The following is a 22,217-nucleotide window of genomic DNA, read 5'->3' on the forward strand; positions in this document are numbered from 1 at the left end:
TCTGCCTGGGGGAGGACAGGGTGGAAAGTGGGGCCGGGTTTCTCCCAAGGGGTGGTTGCACAGTGCTGTTAGCCTGGAGGTGGATGTGCTGATCCTTCTGTGATAGCACTTGGAGTGAGCAAGGACAGCTGGAGCAGGGGCTCCCTGGGGCTGGGGGGCACTGTAATGAGTGCCAGTTGAAATTGAAAAAGCATATGAGCAGTGGCTGGGAAACCCAGTGCGAAGAGTTGTTCTGCACTTGATTTATTAACTCCGAAAGGAATTAGCAAAGGCTGCTACCTGTGCTGTGCAGTGACACAGCTGAATGGCTGGCTGTGTTTGGGCAAATCCCAAACCAAAAGGCCGATGATGGAGCCGTATTGCATGGATAAGGCTGGCAAGCTTGCGGAGCATGCTGGTAATTCAGGCTGGTTTTAGTTGGAGCATGCTTGAGCTGGTTAGCTAGGCCTGATACCTGTTTTGATGTGTGTTCCTTTTAAAACGTACTCAACAAGTGACTCATCCTTTTCCACCTTTGTTTAGAGCATGAAGCCTTTCTTAATTTGGGACTGAGGACTGAGCTGCTCTGTTCCATTGCCTGCTTTCTGGTGACTTTTAAATTCTAAAATGTGACCTTTTTCTCTGTGATCAGTAGAACTGTGTGAGCACCCTCGCAGTTGAGGCAATATTGACTAATATTAAATACAAACGTTTGAGCTGTAGAAAATGTCTTTTGAAATGGAAACAATTGCTTTGTCATTCTGAGTAAATGTGTGTGCGCTTCCGGGCCAGATTTCAGACTTTTTTGTAGTATTAATAAAGGGCCTGTTGATACGGCTTTGCTGTGCATATTGCTGGGTTGTCTTGTGTGAAACTGAGGTCTGATGCATAAATCAACAAATTCTATTATTTTGATATTGAAATACAGTATCAAGTAGAGGAGTGGTGATAATGTCTGATGCCTGTGCAAATCCTTAATCATCTGTATGTGTTGAAAGAAGATGTATAGATAGCAATGTGAGTGTGTGATGTACCAGGTACTGGCTGATGTCCTGCTCTGAGAAAGAGTCTGCTGCTATTTCCTAAAATTGACTGTTTGTGGATATCTCTGTGGCTTGTGGGAACGGGGGGTGTGTGTGTGTGATTAGTATTCCCTTCAAGTCCTGTTTTTAGGAACTTTTGAGGATGTTCATTGTGAGGGTAGCTGGCTTTGTCTAAATCTGTGAGCATCCCTGCAGCACCTGAAGAAAAAGCTAGTGGTGTGAGGTTTGTTTTGAGTCACTAGCAATTGCCTTTCCTTGGAAATGTGAATTGCAATATCAAATCATGTTGCTAGCTGTGACCAGAGTGCTCAAAAACTTGGAATTGCACTGGACTTCTTCCAGATCACTCTAAGTGAAATCCCCAGGAAGTGCTGGAATACATAGTTCAGTAGGGATTGACTCAAATTTTTTAATGCAGTTACCCAGAACTGAGAGCCATTGCAACATCCTTGCTAGGCTAAAGGATTGCCACCTTTCTGAGGGTAAATTTGCTGCAGGGGGTGTCTCTTCTTTCCTCCCCCCACACCCTGGCAGGGGGTAACTCGGTTTGCAAGTCTTCCTTGCTGTAAATAGAAGTACTTCCAATAATATGGAAACATTGAAAGTCAGTGGGAGCTTTGCCACTAGGCTGTTGGGGTCAGGATTTCACACCTGCATGTGAATGAATGGCCAGAGGCCTGCTGCTTTTCTAATTAAAGTAATACATTAATGAAAGGCAGCTGTGCCTGGAACTGGAGGTAGCTAGCTCATGTTTGGAGGGGCTCTTGGTGGCAAGTACTGATTTAGTTCATGTGCTAAAGTGTGTGTTGGGGTGGTGTTGAAGTAGCTGGGTGCATCGTGATTTTGTAATGGCTGGAGAGCAATCCGGTTCCTTGGGAGCCGCGTGCCCTGCTGAGCTGCTCAGTGCTGTTAGCTGCTTCAGAGTGGGGATAGGGGTATGTGTTAGGTAGCAACTTCAACCAAAAGATTGTGGAACTGTATTTAGGCCTTAAAGGTGAGGGGAGGAGTAATCATGTTTACTTCTGTCTGTACGTGCTTATTTTTATCCCATAAACTAGTTTCAAAGCTTATACTGCTGTTTCCTGCTGAGGTTTCTTGGCTGAAGGGCTCTCCAGAGGGAAGATCTCTTGGGAAGCATGTGTGTTACTTAGCAGCTATCAAGACCCAAGCTTAGGCTTTCAGTGCATCTAAGACTGGATGCTTCCATGCATTAAAAACAGTCTGGAAAAGCCTAAAGACCTTTTTTGCCCACCTTTAGATAACTAGTCAAAAATGGCACTGTGTGTTAGAGAGATTGAATTTACCTAGTCCTTCTTCCCAGTGCAGAAAAGTGACGGTGCCATAGTCTTGGGTGGTGTTTGGCAATTGTGTGCAGTGAGAGGGGTCTAGCTGTACGAGGAGGTATTTGCATTTATGCAAATGCACAGCTTCCTGTTGTGTGTGTGTGTGAGATGGAGGGATGGATCTACCAACTCACTTAGAAATGTCCTGGTTTTAGATCCCAAATATGCTGTTAGTGGTTTGGGCTCCCGTCAGAGCTCATCAGTGAAATGTACTGTTATCTAGTGAGTATGAGAAACATCTAAATATGTGTGTTTTTTTTCCTAGGTTCTCATTGGAGTTGATATTCTAGTTGACTTCAGCAATGCAGACGATCAAGTGTGTAGTCGTGGGTGATGGTGCTGTCGGTAAAACCTGTCTCTTAATTTCTTACACAACAAATAAATTCCCATCGGAATATGTACCAACGGTAAGTGTGAGAATGGCTCCAGTTCTTTGGGCATGATGGGGTCGGGTAGCATGAGTTTCCTTTATAACTAACCTTTATAGCGTGCATGCCCTAATACTTGTCCCTACAGTCTGCTTTCCTCTTGGAGACCAATACGTGATGGAAAAGTAACGATTGGTCTGATACACTGCTGCTACCTATCTTTCATATTATGGGGTAGGGCTGGGATGCCTTTTCTGTGTCTGGTCAGTTCTTGCTGCTTAATTGCTCTGTGGACTCTGAGCTTCTGTTTGTTGATGGCCACTGGCTGGATTCAGTGAACAAAATTATTTGCAGTTAGGACTGCTAAGTGGAGAGCAAGCAGCAGGAACACCTGCTCTTCAGCTTGCTCTCTCGGTTCTTGCTACATCTTCATTTTTAGGGAAAGTAGTATTTTATGTTGTTAAAATAGTCAGTGACTACAGTTAATGCTTTCGGATGCAGATTTGTGCTTTGCAATTCTGAAAGATTCTGAGGTCGTGCAGTGAACTGTGGAGCATGGCTAATTCGCTCCAGCTAAGCATGAGAAATATGTTTGGATTTAGACCACGCAGTCTCATTCATTTGAACTTCCAAACATTTGCCAACTTTGTGTGTAGTCCCTCACTATGAATAACATTTCTGAGTTTTACAGGCTCAGTTTTTTGAGATACCGAATCCCTTGGCTTACCTAAAGATCAGCTTGGGAGCAGTTTGCTGACTGCCTGTGAGGCATGTGCATTATCTTTCTAATAGAACAGTCCTTTTCTTCTTAGTGTTGCATATACAAGATCAGCACACTGACACTGAGGTGGTTCAGTTTTTTAGTGTGGTTGCTGCAAGAGACTTTGACATCTGGATGCTCTTTTTACTAGTTTTCTGTTATGGACCCAAAAAATCTATCTTCTACTGATAGGAAAATTGAAGAGTTTACCGAGTTACTTCAAACAAATTCGGATCTGGAAATGCCTTGCAAAGAGGTTGAGCACCTGCTGGTGAAAGAGTCAATAATATTTTCTGCTATTATAAAGCAACTTAAAAGAACAGATAGCTCCTCTGAGATGCCAGGTAGCTCTGCCTTACAGCTCTTTTGGAATAGTTACTTCATAAAAATTCATAAAAATGTTTTCTCTTTGTGGAAGAGAAGTTGCAGTGAATGTCAATGCCTCTTTTTGAGGTATTGGCTTTGTACGCTATCCAAAGTTGGTTTTGCAACCTGCCAAATGGAAAGTTTTAAGAATAGGACAGGCTTCCACAGAATGAAAATGTTTGTGTTTAGTTGTCGTGCAGGAACTAAAGATGAAAGGGCTCCCAAACCCGAGGGTATTCAGGTTGGATGCAGTGGTCACTGCTAGGAACCTGAGGGTTGTGCTGCAGGCTTGGAGACCCAAGTTCAGCTTCCCTCACGGAGGTTCTCTCTTAGGGATGGGTAGAGAGAAGTTACGTTTGAAACTGCCTTTTGCCATTCTCAAGTTGAGGCGTATCAAGTAGCCAGCTGTGATGCTTCTAGGACAACCACATCCTGTGCTGAACCTGTGGGAGACTGCTTGCCCTATTTAAGCTATTCTTTATGGTCAAGACAAAATGAAAGTGGTCGGTGAGTTCAGGCAGCGAGTGTTTCTATACTTACTCTTAGCGAAATGACCCTTAATTATGTTGAAAAATGTTATAATCTTAAAATGTGTATTTTTGAAAGCTTGCGAGTTTGTCTGCTGTCCTGCAGATGGTAGTACTGTCTGTAAATCTCTGCTAATGAGCAGTGTGGAAAACCAAAGCAAGTTACTTGCCGGTGAAGTGTGACCAAGGTGTGTTAAGGATTATTTATAGCGCCTTTTAAAACTATCCCGTGTTTCTGGAGTAGTATTTACCTCTGTACTTCATGGCTTGAGGAACTCACTGTTCTGGGGATATCAACAGCCTATTCCCAATTCTGTGTATGGCCTAGAGGTGTATTTCAGACTCTGGAAACTGGTAAGTAACCTCTGATATTCCAGCTAATACTTGTAATAAATAGGTGAAGAAATGTAACAGGTAGCATTGTTCCCAAAATGAAAGCAAGCTGTCCAAGAGCCAACAAGCCTTAATGTCCTCAGAATGTTTGTGGCTGAATAAGGACCCTGGAGAAAAGTAGGTAGGACTCAAAACTGCTTAACGAAAACGCTGAAGCAGGAAGAGAACCCAGAGATCAAGTTCTGTTGTTGAGATCCTGGTAAACACTGGTGGTAGCTCAAGGCCAATGTGCCCACAGACACTGGGAATCCAGCTGCAGCAGCTGCTGCAAGGCCTCCCTTGAGAGGAAGGTTACATTTTTCTTTCTTCAGGGTGTCCAACAGTACAGGGCACAAAAGTTAGTAAATGTTGGGGTGCTGAGACAAATCACTAACAGGCTGGCCTCAAACCGAGCTGCTCCGTGTGTGCGAGCACTGGAGTGGCTGGTGTAACCTGCCCGTGCTGTCGCCCTGCGTGGCTGTGCTTGTGCAGCTCTGTGGCCAAAATGTTGCTGGAGAGTGCGCCAGTTCAGACTGGCAGATGAGTCTTTCACTTGGCTCTGTGTTTTGCAACCCTTTCACTTTTTTGAGGCTATTTCCCAGTGGGAGATGGGTTTCATACTGGTTCCGCACATGGTTTGTCACCTGCATGGTTTTGATGTCATTGCCATTCACAAAAATGGCAGCGAGGGGTATGGCTGTGGAAATGCACTGGTAACGTTTGGGTAGTGGCAGATCAGGTGTGAGTCCTGTAACAAACTCATCCACTTGCTGTGGTGGGATGTCTGGCACTGGCAGGAATTAAAACTCCTTATTGGGCTAATTTTTGCTCTGGTTTTTAGCCTGTTTGGCGTCACTGAGGGTAAAATCGTCTGTGGATTATGCTGTGAGATTAGTTGCCAGATTGTTCTGAAGGCTAGCCTTGCAATCCTGGCCTCCTTAGGGCTGAATCCCAGACCTTTTCAATAGTGGCTGTAGCTTTTAAAAAAAATTATTCCCATTTTGCAAATCGAGAGCTTAAAAAAAAAAAAATAAAAAATGAGGGGGAATGCATGCTGATCCCCCTAAAGGGCAACTACAAGTAGTATTATCGACTCCCTGTCCACTGGGTGAAAATGAGGGGATATCTTTGGGGGATGAAGCTGCCAACCATCTGATACCTGAAAGAGCGAATGTGTTCTGACCTTCAGCGCAGAGCATACTATTTTCTTGTTCTGTACCTGGCAATAGATGAGTTCTCATCCTGAACCTGTCCTTTGGAGTCTTGAAGTAGTAGTTGTGATGTGAAATGCCTTCCGCACTCCTCCAGCCTGAAGGTCTTATTTGTAGCTGGATGCTTTGAGGTGTTCAGTAAGGCAAAATCAGTGCAATGTGTAAAGGATCGGGCTGCGGATGATGGAGGTAAGTGGTGAAATCTCTTGCAGTGCTTTAAAAATCTTGAATGCTAATCGAAAATTGTACGAGGTGGACTTCTGCTTCTAGCTGGTGGTCTTGGGGGTATGCAGCATGCTGTGGCCATAGCTGCTTGCTTGGTCACTGGGAGCTGCGAGAAGTTGAAAAAACTCGGTGTGGTGTCAGGTATTGCTTTAACCAGGACAGTCAGGTGGAATGGAAAGGAGACATCTGACCTCTTGGAAGTTCAGCTTTGAAGTGCTGTCTTGCTGGTCCTACCTCCGTTTTTAGTGGGATTTTTTTCAAGGACCTAAGCTCTTACTAAAGCCCTCTAAATACATGCATGTGACTCCTCATTTTTCCATGCTCCTCCCTCCTAGGCTCCATGAAAAGCTTTTGAGGTGACTGCTAGCCTTTTCGATGTTGCAGTTTCCTGCAGGTATGGGGCTGCTCAGACTTCATGTCTGTGTTGAAGCAGAGCTTCCTTATCCTTATTCAGAGACCTTGACACTCTCTGGGTAACCTTGCAGCACTGTATGCAGGGACAGGGTTTGGTGTTTTTTTCCAGTGGGAAGGATTTTTTGCTGAGGTTACTTTCTGAAATGCTGTCTTATCGTGGTTCTGAAGATAGAATTGTTTTTGAAATGAAGGATACTGACCTCAGACGGGATACTCCTTAATGCTGAGTATGTGGGTGTTGAAGGAGAAAGCTTTGTGTAGGTCCTTGTGCTCAGTTGTGTTGTAAACAAGTTACTGGGTGAAACATTTTTGGTAGTCGGTCTGCCCTTGAGGACAGGATTGTTGTGCCACATGCTGTACAGCGAGACAATCTGTCTTGGTCTTCTGGAGTGCAAGTCTCAGTTTAGATTGAGAGTGAATTTGACACAGACTGATTTTGGCCAACTATATGGTCTCCTCCAGAGATGGAGGATAAATTTCTGTTGAAAAGATGGACTCTGTATTGAATTCCATCGATGTTCAGAAAGATGAACATCAGAGGACTTGGGTCCTGTTAGAAGAAGCCTCGTACTTCTGTGCCCTGAAGGGCAGGTCTGAAATTTATCAGTTCTGTCTTTGTGAGGATGTGTTCACTGTTTACAGACCCAGGCATGGTGGTTGAAATTTCTGTGGCAATGTGGCAGACCTCTTTGCAATTACAGGCAAGAGCTGTTGCAGGTGTTTTGCTTTTACTCTGTTGAATGCAGCAGTGTGCCTAGGGTGCCTTTGCTTTAGATGTCTCATGGAAATGTCTCTTGCACCCCTATTCAGAGTTGAATTGCCCTTTTAACAGCCTTAATGATAATAGTGTTGTAAGCCTGATGGCTTCTGTTATCCTGTGCAGGTGGCTCTTGTACAAGGTGGGGGTGGTCTGGCAAGGTGAGTAGGGTGATGGTTTAAAAAATAGCTTATTCACATCCTCTTAAATATTTCTCTTTTCTTATCAGGTTTTCGATAACTATGCTGTAACAGTGATGATTGGAGGAGAGCCTTACACCCTAGGCCTCTTTGATACTGCAGGTGAGAAATCAAGTGCTTGTATCATTGTAACTGCCCAAGATTTAGCTGAGGTGGTGTTGAACATGAAGACATACGGTTTGTTTTGTTTTCCAGAAAGATTTTCCCTTTTCATCATTTTTTTTTTTTGTTCCTGACCTTTGGGGGGGTGTTTGCTAAATTCAGTTTACTTATTAAAAAAAAAAAAAAACACAAAACAAAAAAACCCCCAACCTGGCCAAACAACAGAAAACCAAACCAAAACAAGAAAACCCTCTACTTCTTTTAGACTTATTTTGTGACACCAGATGACAACTTACAAACTTGCACCTCTCATCTACAGGATACTTGAAAGATAAAGGGGTTTTATGTTTTTAAACAAAACTTACAGGAAGAAGTTGTGTTGAATAAAATACGTGGATTCTGTGTAGTTTTTATTTAGTAAATAGCCTATTTTTTTGACCAAATGTCAAGACAGAATGACTAACATTACAAAATCCTGGATGTGCATGTGTGTCCGTGTTCTTAACACGGATGAAATCGGGATGTCTGGAGTTCTGTAAGCCCTTGCATTGTGTGCCTTTTTAAAATGAAAAATAAATCTGCAGGCTTCTTTGTTTATGGTTGTTAGACTGTATCTCAGTTTCTGGCTGGAGAGCTGCACAATGATTAAACAGCTACACACATTGCTTTGCACGTGTGAAGATTTAGCAAGAAAGGGTAGAAACTGGTTCAACTGCTAGTTACCAGTCCTCAACCTGTAATAATACCAAAGTGGTATGGCAGCATCTGGTATTGTGAAGTCTTCTTCAGGAGAGTCCTTCCAGAGAGCTCAGTTGATAAGCTGTTACCTAAAATTGTCTTGATAGAACTTAATCTGACTGTTGCCAGCTGTATTCGTACAGATGCATCATTAGTGTCTTTATTTGATGAATGAAATGGTCTTAGGCTTCCAATTAAACACTGGAGCTTCAATTAGCTCTTCACATTCTTCTCCCAAATGTGATTCGTGTGTTTAGATGTTGCAAACTCCCTAGTTCATGGATAAAGGAGGTAAGTAGAGAAGAGATGCTCCTTCCTGGACAATGTGTAGGCTGCTGTAGGGATCAGTACTCAGATGGATCTCTGTTATAAGCATGCTGCTACCTGTGTGGGTAAAAGCTGTGTTGGGTCCTTTTCTGCCTGGTTTTCTGCGGAGGTCCTCTAGGTTCAGGGCTCTGGAAGCTGCTGCATGCATAGACGGGCAGATCTGTGTACTGTCTAGCAACATGAGTGCAGTAACCATCTAGTAATTCTGAAAACTTAAGAAAGTGGCTTTAGCACATGTGGGTGATGCTACGTACTTGTGAATGTAAAGGCTTTCCTTTTGGAGCTGGGCTTCTGAAGTGGCCTTTGTGCTTTAAGGGTCACCTGCTTTTTGCTAAATAGTGGCCAACACAAATTACAGATCTTAACAATGGATAAACCCTGTATTACTAACTGTGCAATTTAGAAAGAAAATCAAAGTCCTTGTTTTGAACTTGGGCTATGAAGACAAAGCTTTCTCGAGTAGTCTGTTAACTGCAATGAATTATTTTCATCAGTGCTTAGCTCCTCTGTGTCCAGCTAAGCATGATAGCTGTAACAAGCTGTTAGACCTCCATCTTCAAACTGTAGCTCTTTCTCCATTGAGATGTCCCCAGGGTTCGGTTGGCTCCTTCAGAATCTCAGAGGTTTTTGTCCTGCGTTGTAAGCAAGAGAGTGTCAGTTGAAATCCGAGGCATTTTGAGCAAGCGGTCCCGATTTGGTTGCCAGCCGGTGCAGTAGTTTCTCTAGTGCCAGGTGTAGTTTCTAAAAACAGCATACTGCTGAATTGAGCAGGAGGAAGTTTAAGGATGAGCTCAAGCAGAGTCAGGCTGGTGGGTCAGTGCTGATGGTGCCCTGCGAGGACTGCCCGCTGTCTGTCGGACCCAGAGGGGAGAGCCTGGCTTCCCCTGAGGCACAGCCCGCGCCAGGAATTTGGTGCATTTTTGGGGGAGTGCCGCTGGATGAGCTGAACGCAGTCTCACCTGTAACAGCAGCATTCTCCTCTTACTGCTTGGAGGACACTTCACTAAGCATTTGCAAGCATGTCAGAACATTCTAGTAAACAAAATTGCTTTTTTTTTTCCTCCAAACTGCAGGGTTTTTGCAGGATAATGAAATTTGATGGCATAATAATTCTAATGAATGGACTAGGTGCGGAAGACCTCATCTATAACTAGATCCATGTTCTGAAACTTCATTATAATAGAGAAAAGCACTATGCAGTCTTAAGTGTGTTTGATCTAAAAATTTATTGGATCATATTCCTATCAGACTTCCCAACTCTCCTGTGACTTTAGGCAGCTTACTGTGACATAGCAACTGAATAAATTCTGGATTTGAAAACTAGGATCTTAGAATGTTTGGGTTCAGGGCATGTGTATTTGCTTAAGAGTTAGGATTAATCACAATAATACTGTTGTGCCAGAATATGCACCCTACCACCTGTAAAGGGCAGTACTTCTTGTCTGGGTCTAATACTGTGTTCATTTTCTCCTCTCTAGGTCAGGAAGACTATGATAGATTACGACCCCTCAGCTATCCACAGACAGATGTATTTCTGGTCTGTTTTTCAGTGGTGTCTCCTTCTTCATTTGAAAATGTGAAAGAAAAGGTTGGTTGAACTCTGCCTGAAAATGGGGCTGCTGCAGTGGTTCTGGAAATACATCAGGCGTTATCTTAGGTGGTTAGTAACAAATAATTGTGTCTTCTCTGTCTTTAGTGGGTACCTGAAATTACTCACCACTGTCCAAAGACTCCTTTCCTGCTTGTTGGGACCCAGATTGATCTAAGAGATGATCCCTCAACAATTGAGAAACTTGCCAAGAATAAGCAGAAGCCCATAACTCCAGAGACGGCTGAAAAACTGGCCCGGGACCTGAAGGCTGTCAAATATGTGGAATGCTCTGCACTTACGCAGGTGAGGATTGGTCTTTGACTATTTTTGTTTGCTTGTATTCCATAATTTTTTTTCAGTATTGGGGAAAACCAACTCAATATGGATGTGAGAGGGTATATAAGCTCTGTTTCTGCTGTTGACGGTGTAGCTTTCTCTTCTGTCCTGTTGATCTAAGGAACAAGGAGCTGGCAGTGGTACGAAGAAAACCAGCCTGTGAAGATTAGGCATAGTGTAGAGGGGTGATGGAGGAGGATGTGCTTGCCGTGTTTGCTTTTGTGTTGGAGGAAGATAACTATTGAAAACTTAGAAGGTGTCTTATGGACAGTAGGTGGGTTAGGACACAATGCAGGTCACTATAGAAGAGGGCAGGCAAAGAAAAATAAAAACCCTATTGGAGAAGTCAGTTTTGGTACTTCGTAAGACTAGAAGCCTTCATAGTTGAGAGCTTCTTTCTCATCCTGTGCAGCTGGTGATGAGCTAAGTTTCCTGTGTCCACCTTAAGATGCAAGTGTTGAAAGAAAATAACAATGAAGTAGTTCTTAAGATGTAAACGTGGTGACGTTGTGTGGACTAACTCGTGAATGTGAGTCTAAAGCAGGCTAAAAGAGCTGATTTGAGGCCAGGAAACCTGGTTATCCTTTAAGTTAGGAATAGTAGGGTGGAGTGGATGGGAGCTGTTGGCTGGCTAGCTGGCATGTTGTCTTGACTTTGGATGCCCTGGGAATCTTGTGTGCCTACTCTTGCAGAATTGGCTACAACTCTTTAACGATTTTCTTAATGTTACTGTATAAAGAATTTGTCTCTACCTGATGTGCAGGGAACTAGGGGTGCACAATATGAAGTCCCTCACTCTTCTCAGTTTTGTTGTGCGTTCATCTCTATAGAGTTTCTTCTTTTATTGCCAAACATCATGGAGCCTGAAGTTCTCCTTGTCTTGCACCTTTTGCCCAGATTGCATGTTGGCTCTTCCATCTGGGATCCTGAGACTTTTTTTTTGTAACAAAGCTTTGAGTGTTTGCTGAGAAGGAAGAGGCTTTTGATGGAATGGTGCAGGACAGTGGTGCTGGAGATACTATGCCGAGGCACGCTGCATTTCATCCTGGGAATCCCTGATCAAAAGGTGGCCTTGGCTGTGCTTCCTTACTGCCCACGTGCAAACTGAGGGTTAATCGTGCTTGTGCTGTAATTCTCTTAGATCTGTTCAGTCCCAAAATACCATTTTATAGATGGTGTCTGGCTCATCCTGAGTGCTTCTGCTAACTAGGCTGTAGAACCTGATAATTAGATAAATACATACCAGGACTTTTGTCCTTTATTGCTCACTGAGACCCTTTCCTCTGTCTTTAAACTTGCCTTGTTTAGTCTGCTCAAATTGCACGGGAGCACCTAGAATTACCAGAGTAAGAGCTGACATGATTAAAAGTTTCAGTGTTTATCCTTTTTTTTTTTTTTTTTTTCTCTTTTCCCCACTTCCAGATAGACTAAACTGTATCTGTTGCAGAGAACATCTTTACACACTTGGAAGCTCAGCCTGAATTTCTTCCAGCGCACTAGTGCTTGTAAACCCATTGATGGTTTTAGGAATCAAGAGTAACCTGGGAGGAGGTTTCAGAAGCCTTCTCACCTGGAAGACTAGTCGGTTTGCATCTGCTCTGTTCATCTTCATTGGTTGTTGACTCCCCTCACAAAACACCTTTTTCCTCAGTCCGTCAGTAACAGCTGCCAAACAGAAGTGTAGATTATCTACAAAGGGTTGTTTGAAGTTCCCGGCACTGATCTAGCTGGCAGCTCGTTAAACACAAGTCGGCTGGCTTCCCTAGCCAGGAGGGTTGTTTTCTTACCTGCCAGGCAGTGTTGTAGTAGCTGGTTTCAACTAAAGCTAGACTACCTGCCTAGTTCAATCTCTCTTTACCTTGGCTCCTGTCTGCACAGTTCACCTCGGCAGTCTAGGCTGGTTTTTTCCTTCTCAACTAATTTACAAATGACTTTGACACCACAGTAGCAAGTGATCCTAAAATCCTGGAGCCAGAACATTTTATTTTTTTTTTTCCTGGGAGGAAGAATTTGCTTGTCTGTGTGGAAGAATCGATGTTCTGCAAGTACAAGGTGAGTCCTTAAGAGGCTGAATTTCTGAGTCTTTTCTGTAAAGACAGAGTATCTTCTCCCTGAGTTTGGATGACGGCAGTACTGAGGGGTCAGTTCTCTCTCCTTTCCTCAGGTTGTGGAATCCCTTTTTGTGATGAAGGCACTTTGAATGTCTGTCTTCAACTTTTCTCTAAAAAATAGTACCCAATACCACTGTAAAAAGTAGGTAACGCTGCTATTAGGAGAGGGTGACTGACAAATAGATTACAACTAAAATGATAGTTGCTTCTGTTACACTTAAGAGTTAAATGGTCTGAGCAGACTTTCTGAAGCTCAATGCTGGTACCTAACACAAGGGAGAACTTTGAAATTCGTTCCTTCCCCTAAAGGGTCTTAAACTGTCCATGAATGGAGGGGGTGAAGGGAGCCTGAGCTCTGCCTGTTCCCCAGTGCAGCACAGAGCCATTACTTGAGCCAGAGTATTGAGGTCTGTGTGCCAGTGGCATCCAACACAGTTCCCTTCCTGTGGCTACTCTTGTATCATCCAGGCTCTTAACCCCAGGCTCATTTTTCACAACAATTTTGTCCCTGTGCTGTTTGTTTTTCTCCTCTTCCCTTATCCCACGTTTTCGTTAGGTCCTTCAAAACAAACCCCAGATTCTGTTCTCTTGAACAAATTTTCTCCTGTGCAACAGGAAACCAAAAGAGAAGTCCCTGAGTACGAGAATTAAGGAAGCAGATTTTCTTGACTCTAGTCCTGCCTGGGTTCTTAATCTATCTAACAGTACATAATTGAGTTTATACTGCAACTTCATTCTTGCAAAGAAAGAAGAATTTTAATTAGTACTTCACATAGGCATTATTTATCTGAGGTCTCTAGCTCTTTTGTCAGCTGGGTTAAAAAAAAGTTGCTGGGGAAGATGTACAGGATGATTGTACATGGTAATTTTCTTAACTTCTCTTCTTTCAAGTATAATCTTGCTTGTAACGTGATGGACTTAAATGCTTCCAGATGGAATTGCCTTAGAGATCGCCCGTGTATGTGCTTCAGTAAAATAAGATTAAAGACCTTTTTAAAGGGTTATACCCAGTCGAACCTGTGAGGGAGAAACCAGTTACATTTGAATGATTTAAAAAAAAAAAAAAAAGAAAATTAAAATCTTAATTTTGCAAAGACTGCAATTATTTACAGGAAGTAATTCAAGTTTTTCTGTTTGTTTTTAGCTGGGATAAAGCATTTCTTCTGAATTTATGAAGGTTATACTCATGACAGTAGATTTAGGCGAGTCCAGTTAGCATAAACTGAGACAGGTTTCACTCCTGGTGTTCTGTGTAACTTGGCAGAGTTCTGTGGGAGTGGTAACACACTGCAGTGTTCCTGTTGTGCTTACAGCAAACCCAACGCATGTTTCGTGCTCCGGTGTGATCCCTGCAGACTCCTTGCAGCTCTGTGACTGCTTGTCTGGTGTTGGAGCTCCGTTATTCCAATCCTAACACCGTTGCTGTTTTTCCCGTGACTTGAGTGGTTATACTTGCTTTGGTAACTAAACTGAATAACTGAAATGCATCGTTTCCATGCTGGCTCGCAATGTCGAAATAGCAGCGCTGGTAAGGTATCGCATCGCTTCTTAAAAGACCGATAGCCGATGTCTGAGGGTGATGATGGCTTACCAGAGAGGTACTGCTTCGATCCCAGATCCTGTTCTCCCAGCCATCTGGAGATCTTCAGTTATTCAGGGGCTGAATTCACAAAGTAGAGGAGTTGTCTGGAGTCCTTGCTCTGGACTAGCTGCTGCTGGGGTAGTTGGCAGCAGTAAGTCGGTGCATCTGAGGTGCTTGCTTATCCACAGTGGGTGACTACAAAAGGTTTACCTGACCTTTTGGATCCCCGTGGCGGGGCAAGCTGCTCTCCCCTGTGTTTATTCCCTTGTAAACTCGCAAAGTGTACATTCAGCAGTGAAGTGGAAAGGACCATCTCTTGTGTAGCCCCTCCCACCCTTGTGTTCTTGCCAGTTGCTGCTGTGTTTGTGCCTCTGCCCTTCTGGGTGTTCATTTTGTCCAACTTGGTCTGTCACGTGTCCTGTCTGTCTCTGACATTGACTTCTGGGTCATCTACATGAGATTTCCTCCTGGGATCTACTTTGTTTTTTGCAAAGTAAATCTGTTTACTGCCTCTGTGAATTCAGCCTGGTCTATCCTGAATGCTCTTTGTATCTGCTTGTTTTTCTCTAATCCTCTAACCTGGCTGCTGTTTTTTCTCCTCCCCTCTGTCTTGTAGAGAGGTCTGAAGAATGTGTTTGATGAGGCTATCCTAGCTGCCCTCGAGCCTCCGGAAACTCAGCCCAAAAGGAAGTGCTGTATATTCTAAACTTTCTCCTTCCCCTCTTGCTGCTGCTTCCTCTGTCCCACTACTGTAGAAACCTGGTTAAAAAAAAAAAAGAATAAAACCACCTTGATTGAAAGCTGTTGTGTCTGCTTACCATCTTAGAGCAACCTCTGTGTTAACTCTTGGACTGAAAACAATATATTTAAGCTCTTTAGTAAAACGTGACCATGGAACATGAACTGGACTCGCTTAACTCTCTGCTGCTTGGGTTGCCAGATGTGGGTAGCTTTATAATTCAGGCTGTTTGGGGGAAAGGATCTGGTTACAACATCATTATTTAAAGAAAGATCAAAAGAATGAGACATGTTGTTTGATCTTCCTGAATCCAGCTGGAAGAAACGATGCGTGTGTTTTTCAATTTCTACTTGTGACTCTTGTTAACTGTATTTGCATGACAAAAGTACATGAAACGGTGATCTGCAAGTTACGCTGTAATGTGAAGGGTTTTCTGGTTCTCCTTTTGTGCAGTGAGATGTTTTTCTGTTGCTATTGCTTTGGCTGTCTGTGCTATAGTGGAGTATTTGTCAGTCCTTGGGGGGAAGGAAATATCAATGTACTTGCTACTGCTTTATGAACTGTTAAAATTCTTGCTTTCCCTAACATGGTAGACCTCTTCGTTTCAATAATAGATCCTTAAGCCTGTTACTGTAAGATGTAAAGCTGCTTCTTACTATCATGCTTCTGATTTTTATTGTTTGAAGGAGAAAACATCAATTGTAGCTTGTCTTTAAATTTTGAAATTAAAAATTGCAGTTGTTTGTATAAATGACTGATGAAGCTTTATTCCGATTTGCATTTCCTGGCTTCAGTTTAACACTTAACGCAGCGTACAGTACCTGCTTCGTCCTCCTCCCATCTTGACTTCTCTGATGCCATGCACAGCTTCTGGGCTCTACCTGGCTGCTTCTAACCATCGGGTGTTTGGGGCCGGAGGTGTGACCAGCGTGTGTACCGGACCGATTTATCTCGTTGCATGCTTGCCTTGTCTCTTCTCTCCCCTGACACCTGGGTGCCTGCGCTGCTGTACCTGAAGTGCTCCAAATTGAGCTCTTCCATTTGTATGCGGCACTTTCTGCTTTGTCATTAGCATGTGAAACATGTTAGTAGCCAACTAATGGAAAAAAAAAAATTGCCTTAGGGAAATGACTTTGGTACGTGTGTTTTGCTTCTCGTGAAGTATATTGGTCTGGTCTCGAAGGATTCGGGTTCCTGTTCAGAAAATCAGCTGCTGTGCTAAGGAACTGCGAACCACAGCAACGCAGAGGAGACTCTGGGAGTTGTAGATGGCAAACCTCGATTCGGCATTGGAGGGGTTTGTCTGCCACTTGGCTTTCTGTGGTTTTGTTTGTGTGAAAACTCAAAAATGAGACTGCCCCTTTCTCTCTTTGCCCCTTTTCAGAAAGGCCTAAAGAATGTATTTGACGAAGCGATATTGGCTGCCCTGGAGCCTCCGGAGCCGAAGAAGACTCGCAGGTGTGTGCTGCTATGAACATCCCTCCATGGCCCCTTCTGCAAAGCTGGTGTTTGATGTCATACTAAAAGCAATGTTTAAATCAAACTAAAGATACAAATTTTAAAATTTGTTTTCGCAATAATGACAAATGCCCTGCACTCCCATCTCCCCCACACGATCCCTGTGTGAGATGAGAATGTTAGTGTTTATTCCCCAGTGCCCCCTCAATTCAGTTAAACTAGTTAATTTTGAGTAATTATGTATTATCAGAAAACACTGATCAGTACTAGTTTTTTATTTTGTTTACTGTTTCTAATTTTTGTTTAAAATCCAGGCATGCTTGTGATGACTTTTTCCGTAACAGACTAATTCTAGGCTGTTTTACTGAAGCCTTGTCCCCTGTGCAAGTCTGGCAAGACTTGGTTCTGGTTTCAAGAACTTCTGGGGCTTATCTGCAGCCAGCCAGCAGCCTGGGTGTGAGCAGACTTTAGTACTAAAGAGAAATACAGGAAAGTAAAATGTCCCAAGCTGGTGCTCCTCTAAGGAGGAGTGTAGAAATTGTATCTGCATCTCCTCTGAAGTTGCCTTGTATCTCTTCCCCTGGCTTTCCACTGTGCAGGTCATGAATTTCTACCCCATCCTCTAAGTTATGAAGCCTTAGGAATAGGAGAATCTTTTTCTCTGGATGCACCATCAGACTTGAAACTAGCTTGCCAGTCTCTTTCTTAATCTTTCACGTTCTAAGCTTTTGTCACGTGGTGAAGAAGTAACGGCATCTTTTCAAGCATGCCCAACTGATGCAGTTGGCTTTTAACAAATCCATCTCTTGCCAGTCCTTAATTATTAGAGAAACTTTACTGTGACCAGTGTATGCACTGCTCTTTGGACGCTCTGAAGGCAGGTGGTGTATGTTAAAAGACGAGTTCTGGAGCTGGCCCTGGTGGTGCATCTCTTGCTGGATGGTTTGTCATCCTTCAGGGAGGGGTGGAAAGCTAGACCTGTGTCAGTAGGAGGGGACTGCAGGGAAGGGTTTCTAGTGTTTAGCGTGGCACCATATAGGGACCAGTTGAGGGAATCCCCTTTTTCTGCATTGTGCTTCTAAGTAACCTTGAACCTGTAAGATTGGCTCCAGCCCGCTGAAGATTGTGTGCGGGGTCTTTATGTAGACTGACTGCAACGTTGGAGGGATTTTACCAAAAATATATTTCGGCTTGCAAATTCAAAGTTTTTTAAGACTTAAGGAATCTTCTCCATCTTCCAAAATTCCGATTTCTTGTAGACTCATTAGTGTTGAACCAATGCTTTTTCATGTCTAAGTTCTTTGTATATGCATTCTTTTCAGATGTATTAAACATAAAGTATCTTCACAAGCCTGCCTGAGGGTAGTTATTTCCCTTGCCTATCTCTTGAGTGTGGAGGACTTGTAAATACGGATTTTATCCCCTTGCGAGCCCTACTCTCCTCCTTGCAAGTTAGTTTGGGTCTCTCCTTAATGCTTAATCCTGTCAGCTCATGTCTTCCCTCATCTCTGCTGCTGGCTTCAGTTCTGTCGAGATTGCTCTAATCTTTGCTGCAACGGCCTCACTGTCATACCCAGCGCTGAGGAGAGGATACGGTGGTTCTCAGTGGAATGAATGCTCCTTGTTGTGTGTGTTCCCAAATACGAAAAGTTGGCTTTTGGGGGTTATTGGGCTCTTGCACGTCTTTTGTCAAGAAGCTAGTCTTTGGGGAAGTTTCCTGTTCTTCCCTCTTCGTGGGCAGATAGCAAAAAAAACCCTAAAGGGACAAATGACACCATACCCATCTCCCTCCCAGAAATGCACATAGGGTTAATTACACCTTTTCATTAATTCCCTAAAGAAAAGGTGAAGTCTCACACTGTTGATGCATAACTTGTATTAATGATCAAAACACATTCTAAAGGGCCTTATTAAAGGTCACTTTTATTTTAAGAAGCTGCCTTGTGAGTGCTGTAATCCAGAAGCTTAGTGTAAAATACGTGTGTTTTCACTTTCCCTAGCAATTAGTGGTGCTGTTCAACTTTGCAATTCAGTTTTTAATTGCTGTCTCTGGTGGGAGGCTTGGCTGTGGGTCTGTGGCTCCCAGTTCAAAGGACGGCTGGTACTTGTAATGCTTGGTGACAGTTCAGCGTTGGTGGCTGCTCCGTGTGCTCGCAGCAGACTGAAATGGGCTTCTGCACCTTCTAATAGCTAAACCAAATTTGTCTGTCTAAAGCCAGCAGCAGGACTGGTGACCAAGGGTTTGCCTGCATGAAATCAAGCAGGAAATTGCCTCTGAAGTAGAGAACGCTTTAGGATTTCTGCTTTTAAGTAGCAGGGTTACCCTGTCAAGCTTTTTCTGTCTTGGATAGATCCTTACATAAGGGTTGCCTATAGCTGTCTGGTCCCTCTGCATAGATTTTTATGGCAGTGATCTATGCCAGTCCTTTCATGCCGGTCCATTTGGCAAAGCAGTAAAGTCTGTTCTGTTAAATTGGTGCCACGAGGTTAAACTTGGCTCTGGAGGGAATCCTGGAGGCACTGGATGATGGAAAAACATCCACTTCAAGGAGTGGTGCTGCTTCCTTCCTCTCGGTGTTGAATTAGCTTTGCAAAAATCTGTCTGATAGCTCCATAAATCTGCTAGGACATGGCTGTCCCAGTCCCAAGAGAGGACAAGGTGGTGGAATCTGTTAAAGAAGCTCAAACCCCTTAGCTCACCAGCTTTTTCACTCCATGCTTTCTTTTCTTTCACCCCACTAGAGCTCAGTAGTGAGGTCTGTGTTAAGCTGGGTATGTGAGATGTGCTCTGTGTTGCCAGGTTGTAGGAGCTCCTTGATGACTGTCTCGCCGCGTGAAGGCGTGCAAAACTCGCACAAAAGCAGGCAAAACCTCCGCTTTCTTCCAAAGCAAAGGTCTTGGAGGCAGGTGGGAATGCTTGCCACTTCCCTTGATACTAGTTTGGCAAGCTAACACATGGTGTGAGCCGGGCTGTCTGATGTGACTGCTTTTACTGTAGAGGACTTGCCTATCTGAGGATGCACCCACAGCTCAAGGCTGTTTTCTCTCTCATCTCTGAGGATTCTTGAGGTTCCCATGGCAGCTTGCTAGCACAAACCACTCGCGAGGTCTGGGCTGGCTGCTTAACCAGCTGCTACACGTGTTAATGGTGTCCCTTGTAAAGGGCTAAAAATCTCTGATGGGAAGGCATGATATTAAAATTGCTTCAAGGATGGAAGGCATGGAAGCTGAAGAGCAGCTTCTTGTTTTAATGGCTGGGACACACAGTGATTCCTTAATGAAATGTTTTGGTTTTTCCTGCACAAGGAATAGGTTAGCGAGTTCTGGGTTTCAGCTGGCTCTCTTGTGAACCTCCAGTTCCTGGTACTAAATCAGTTTTACTGAAAAGCAGGTAGCGAGTGGAGCTCGTGCTTCTGTAGGCTGCTCTGTATCTTTATCAGCTGCTTGATGTCCCTGAAGCAGCGATCATCCCCCTTTCCCTGCCTTGGCTCTGCGTGTTCCCGTCCTTCATATTAACTCTATTAAGCTGTATAGGAAGATGTTTACATTCAGCATGGAGAAGTAAAATCTTGCAGGACGCTTTCCTGCTGAACTAGTGGACTCTACTGCCTGTTTTTCATGGTCAAGCTGATGCTAAAATGACTGCAAGAGAGGAGGTAGGGGAGCAGATCTGGCTCAGAGGATTAGGGAGGAGGTGGAAGCATACGCACAGGCTGGCCAGTTCAGCTGTATCGGGTAAACACATGTATGCTGTGGTGACAAATAGCTTCAATCAGTTTGTTTTCCCACTGTGCTGTTGTCAACAGAGTTGTAAGGTGGAAATTGAGGACTGTCAGCTAAATGGGCAAGTACTTAACGTGGAGAAAAGTCCTGCCTCTCTTGTAAGGGACATACTTGCATCAGAAATCCAAAACAAGAGGTTGGACTCCAGGGTTGATTACTGGTGGGAAGAGTGCTCCAGGGCAGTGGTTGCTTCCCTGAGCAGGAGATAACTTTAAGCACACCCTTATGCCCAGTTGCTCCCTTGCTGATTTGGTTAATATGTGGAAATTCCCCACTGTGTGTCAGCTGGTGTAACTTACCCTGCTGTTTCTGTAGCTTCTGGTGCAGGCATGGTCTCTGCACGGCTGCTGTAGCTCTGACCGGTGATAGGATTTTGGTAAACCAGAAGCTGTCCCTAAGCTCCCCTGTGCTGTGCCATCAGGAACATGCTGAAAACGTGAGCTTTTACTTGCTCTCCTCTTGCCTGTTTCTTGGTGGGGCAATGGGAAGCGATGTTATGTCTTGAAAGAAATGGTGCTGCTGTGAACGGACGCAGCTAGAGTCATCTTTTTTTTTTGCGAGATAGGCTGAGCTCTGCAGCTTTCCCAGGAGGGAGTTCATTTGCTCAGCCGTATTCTTTCCTCCTCTCCTCCCTCTCCTCCCTCTCCTTCCTAGTAATGTGCTAGTTCTTGCCATCAGCACTGTGCATTATACTTACCTAGGTGTGGCCCTTATTAAAACATGGGTAGGGTATCGTGTAAGGAAAGATGAGCATGTTTGATAAGACCTCTGAGAGAGGAGCTTTTGGGAGCAACTGCATCTTTACCAGCACCACTGAGTCACCCAGCCTCCTTAGCTGTTTGTTTCATGGTGTTGCCCAAACTGTAGTATGCCACCGGGCAAATGCTGCCCGGCACCTAAAAGGCTTTCCAAGCAGCGCGGTGTCTCATCTGACCTGGGGATGGTCCTCTGCCTTGTTCACTGTCTCTGCTTGGGTCATGTCTGTCTGCTCTTCCTTTCTTAAAGGACTCCCAGAAAGGAGATCTGACAAGATGCAGCTCCGTGATGGTTAGGTCAGATCGATGTGCAAATCTCCCAAGCTGTCCATACTTTACGTGCTTGATTTCACATCCCAGGGTGCTTTTGGAGTGTGCTAGTTGGGTTTGTACTAGGTAAGATTTACGTGGATGTTGTCCTCCAGCAGCAAATGGAGTTTGGGTCTTTGGGACCTGGCTGGAGTTTGTTCGAAGGGCCCCCTGAGAAGCGCGCGGTGTTGTTGTGGGGTACGGTTTCACTTGGCAGATCTGCTCCTACCATCTCTGCTGTTTGCTGCTAAAAACAGACTGATGATTTTGGCATCTTCCCAAGCGGCAGCAGTGTCCTCTCTTACTTGGCCACCATCTAGGTCTCATTTTGCAGCTGGCAGCAGCTGCCTCCTTTTAAAAACAGACTTTTGAGTGGGATTTGCAAGAGCTTTTGTCAGCACTGCCCCTGACCCAGCTTTCCTCTTGCCTTAACTTCTATTAGACCAGCCTCTCTGTCGCTGTGTAACTACTTTATGTGGGGTGCTTTTGGGGTCCTGTGCTGGGGAGATGTGCTGCTTTGCTCTCTGGCTGCCCATTCTTTGCTTCCTCTGAGAAACGCTCCTCCTTGCTGTTCTTCCTCTTCACCCCCTGGTCTCCTGTCTCAGGATTGCAAGTCACCATTTGGGTGCCTGGAGACCTTCCTGCTAGTGAGTAGTAAAACAAGTAGGGAAGGTCAAGCATGAAAGAGGGAAGTACTGCTTCAAAACCTGTAAAGAATAATCCTAAAGGGATTGAACTAAGAATTAAATTAGTTCTTGCTGGTGAAAGAAGCAGACCCCTGCTCCTGGCCATGCATTTCTGGTGTGTGTGTGGGTTTTTTT

General features: G+C 44.1%; 1 protein-coding gene across 3 annotated transcripts in view; it reads left to right on the plus strand.

Annotated features, from left to right (window-relative positions):
- The window catches only part of CDC42 (cell division cycle 42), a 28,649-nt gene extending 10,750 nt beyond the window's left edge, over positions 1-17,899 (plus strand). For 2 of the 3 annotated variants that reach the window (XM_040585891.1, XM_040585893.1), the window contains exons 2-6: positions 2,631-2,772; positions 7,595-7,667; positions 10,211-10,320; positions 10,429-10,626; positions 16,476-17,899. In XM_040585891.1, coding sequence (XP_040441825.1) covers positions 2,668-2,772; positions 7,595-7,667; positions 10,211-10,320; positions 10,429-10,626; positions 16,476-16,565 — 576 coding nt within the window. In that variant the 5' untranslated portion in view covers positions 2,631-2,667 and the 3' untranslated portion in view covers positions 16,566-17,899. Of the gene's footprint in view, positions 1-2,630; positions 2,773-7,594; positions 7,668-10,210; positions 10,321-10,428; positions 10,627-14,968; positions 16,192-16,475 lie in introns of those variants that run through there. The other variant, XM_040585892.1, reaches the window with a different exon arrangement.
- Positions 17,900-22,217: the final 4,318 nt, after the last annotated feature.

This window comes from Falco naumanni, chromosome 3 (assembly GCF_017639655.2).
Source record: "Falco naumanni isolate bFalNau1 chromosome 3, bFalNau1.pat, whole genome shotgun sequence".
Lineage (NCBI taxonomy): Eukaryota > Metazoa > Chordata > Aves > Falconiformes > Falconidae > Falco > Falco naumanni.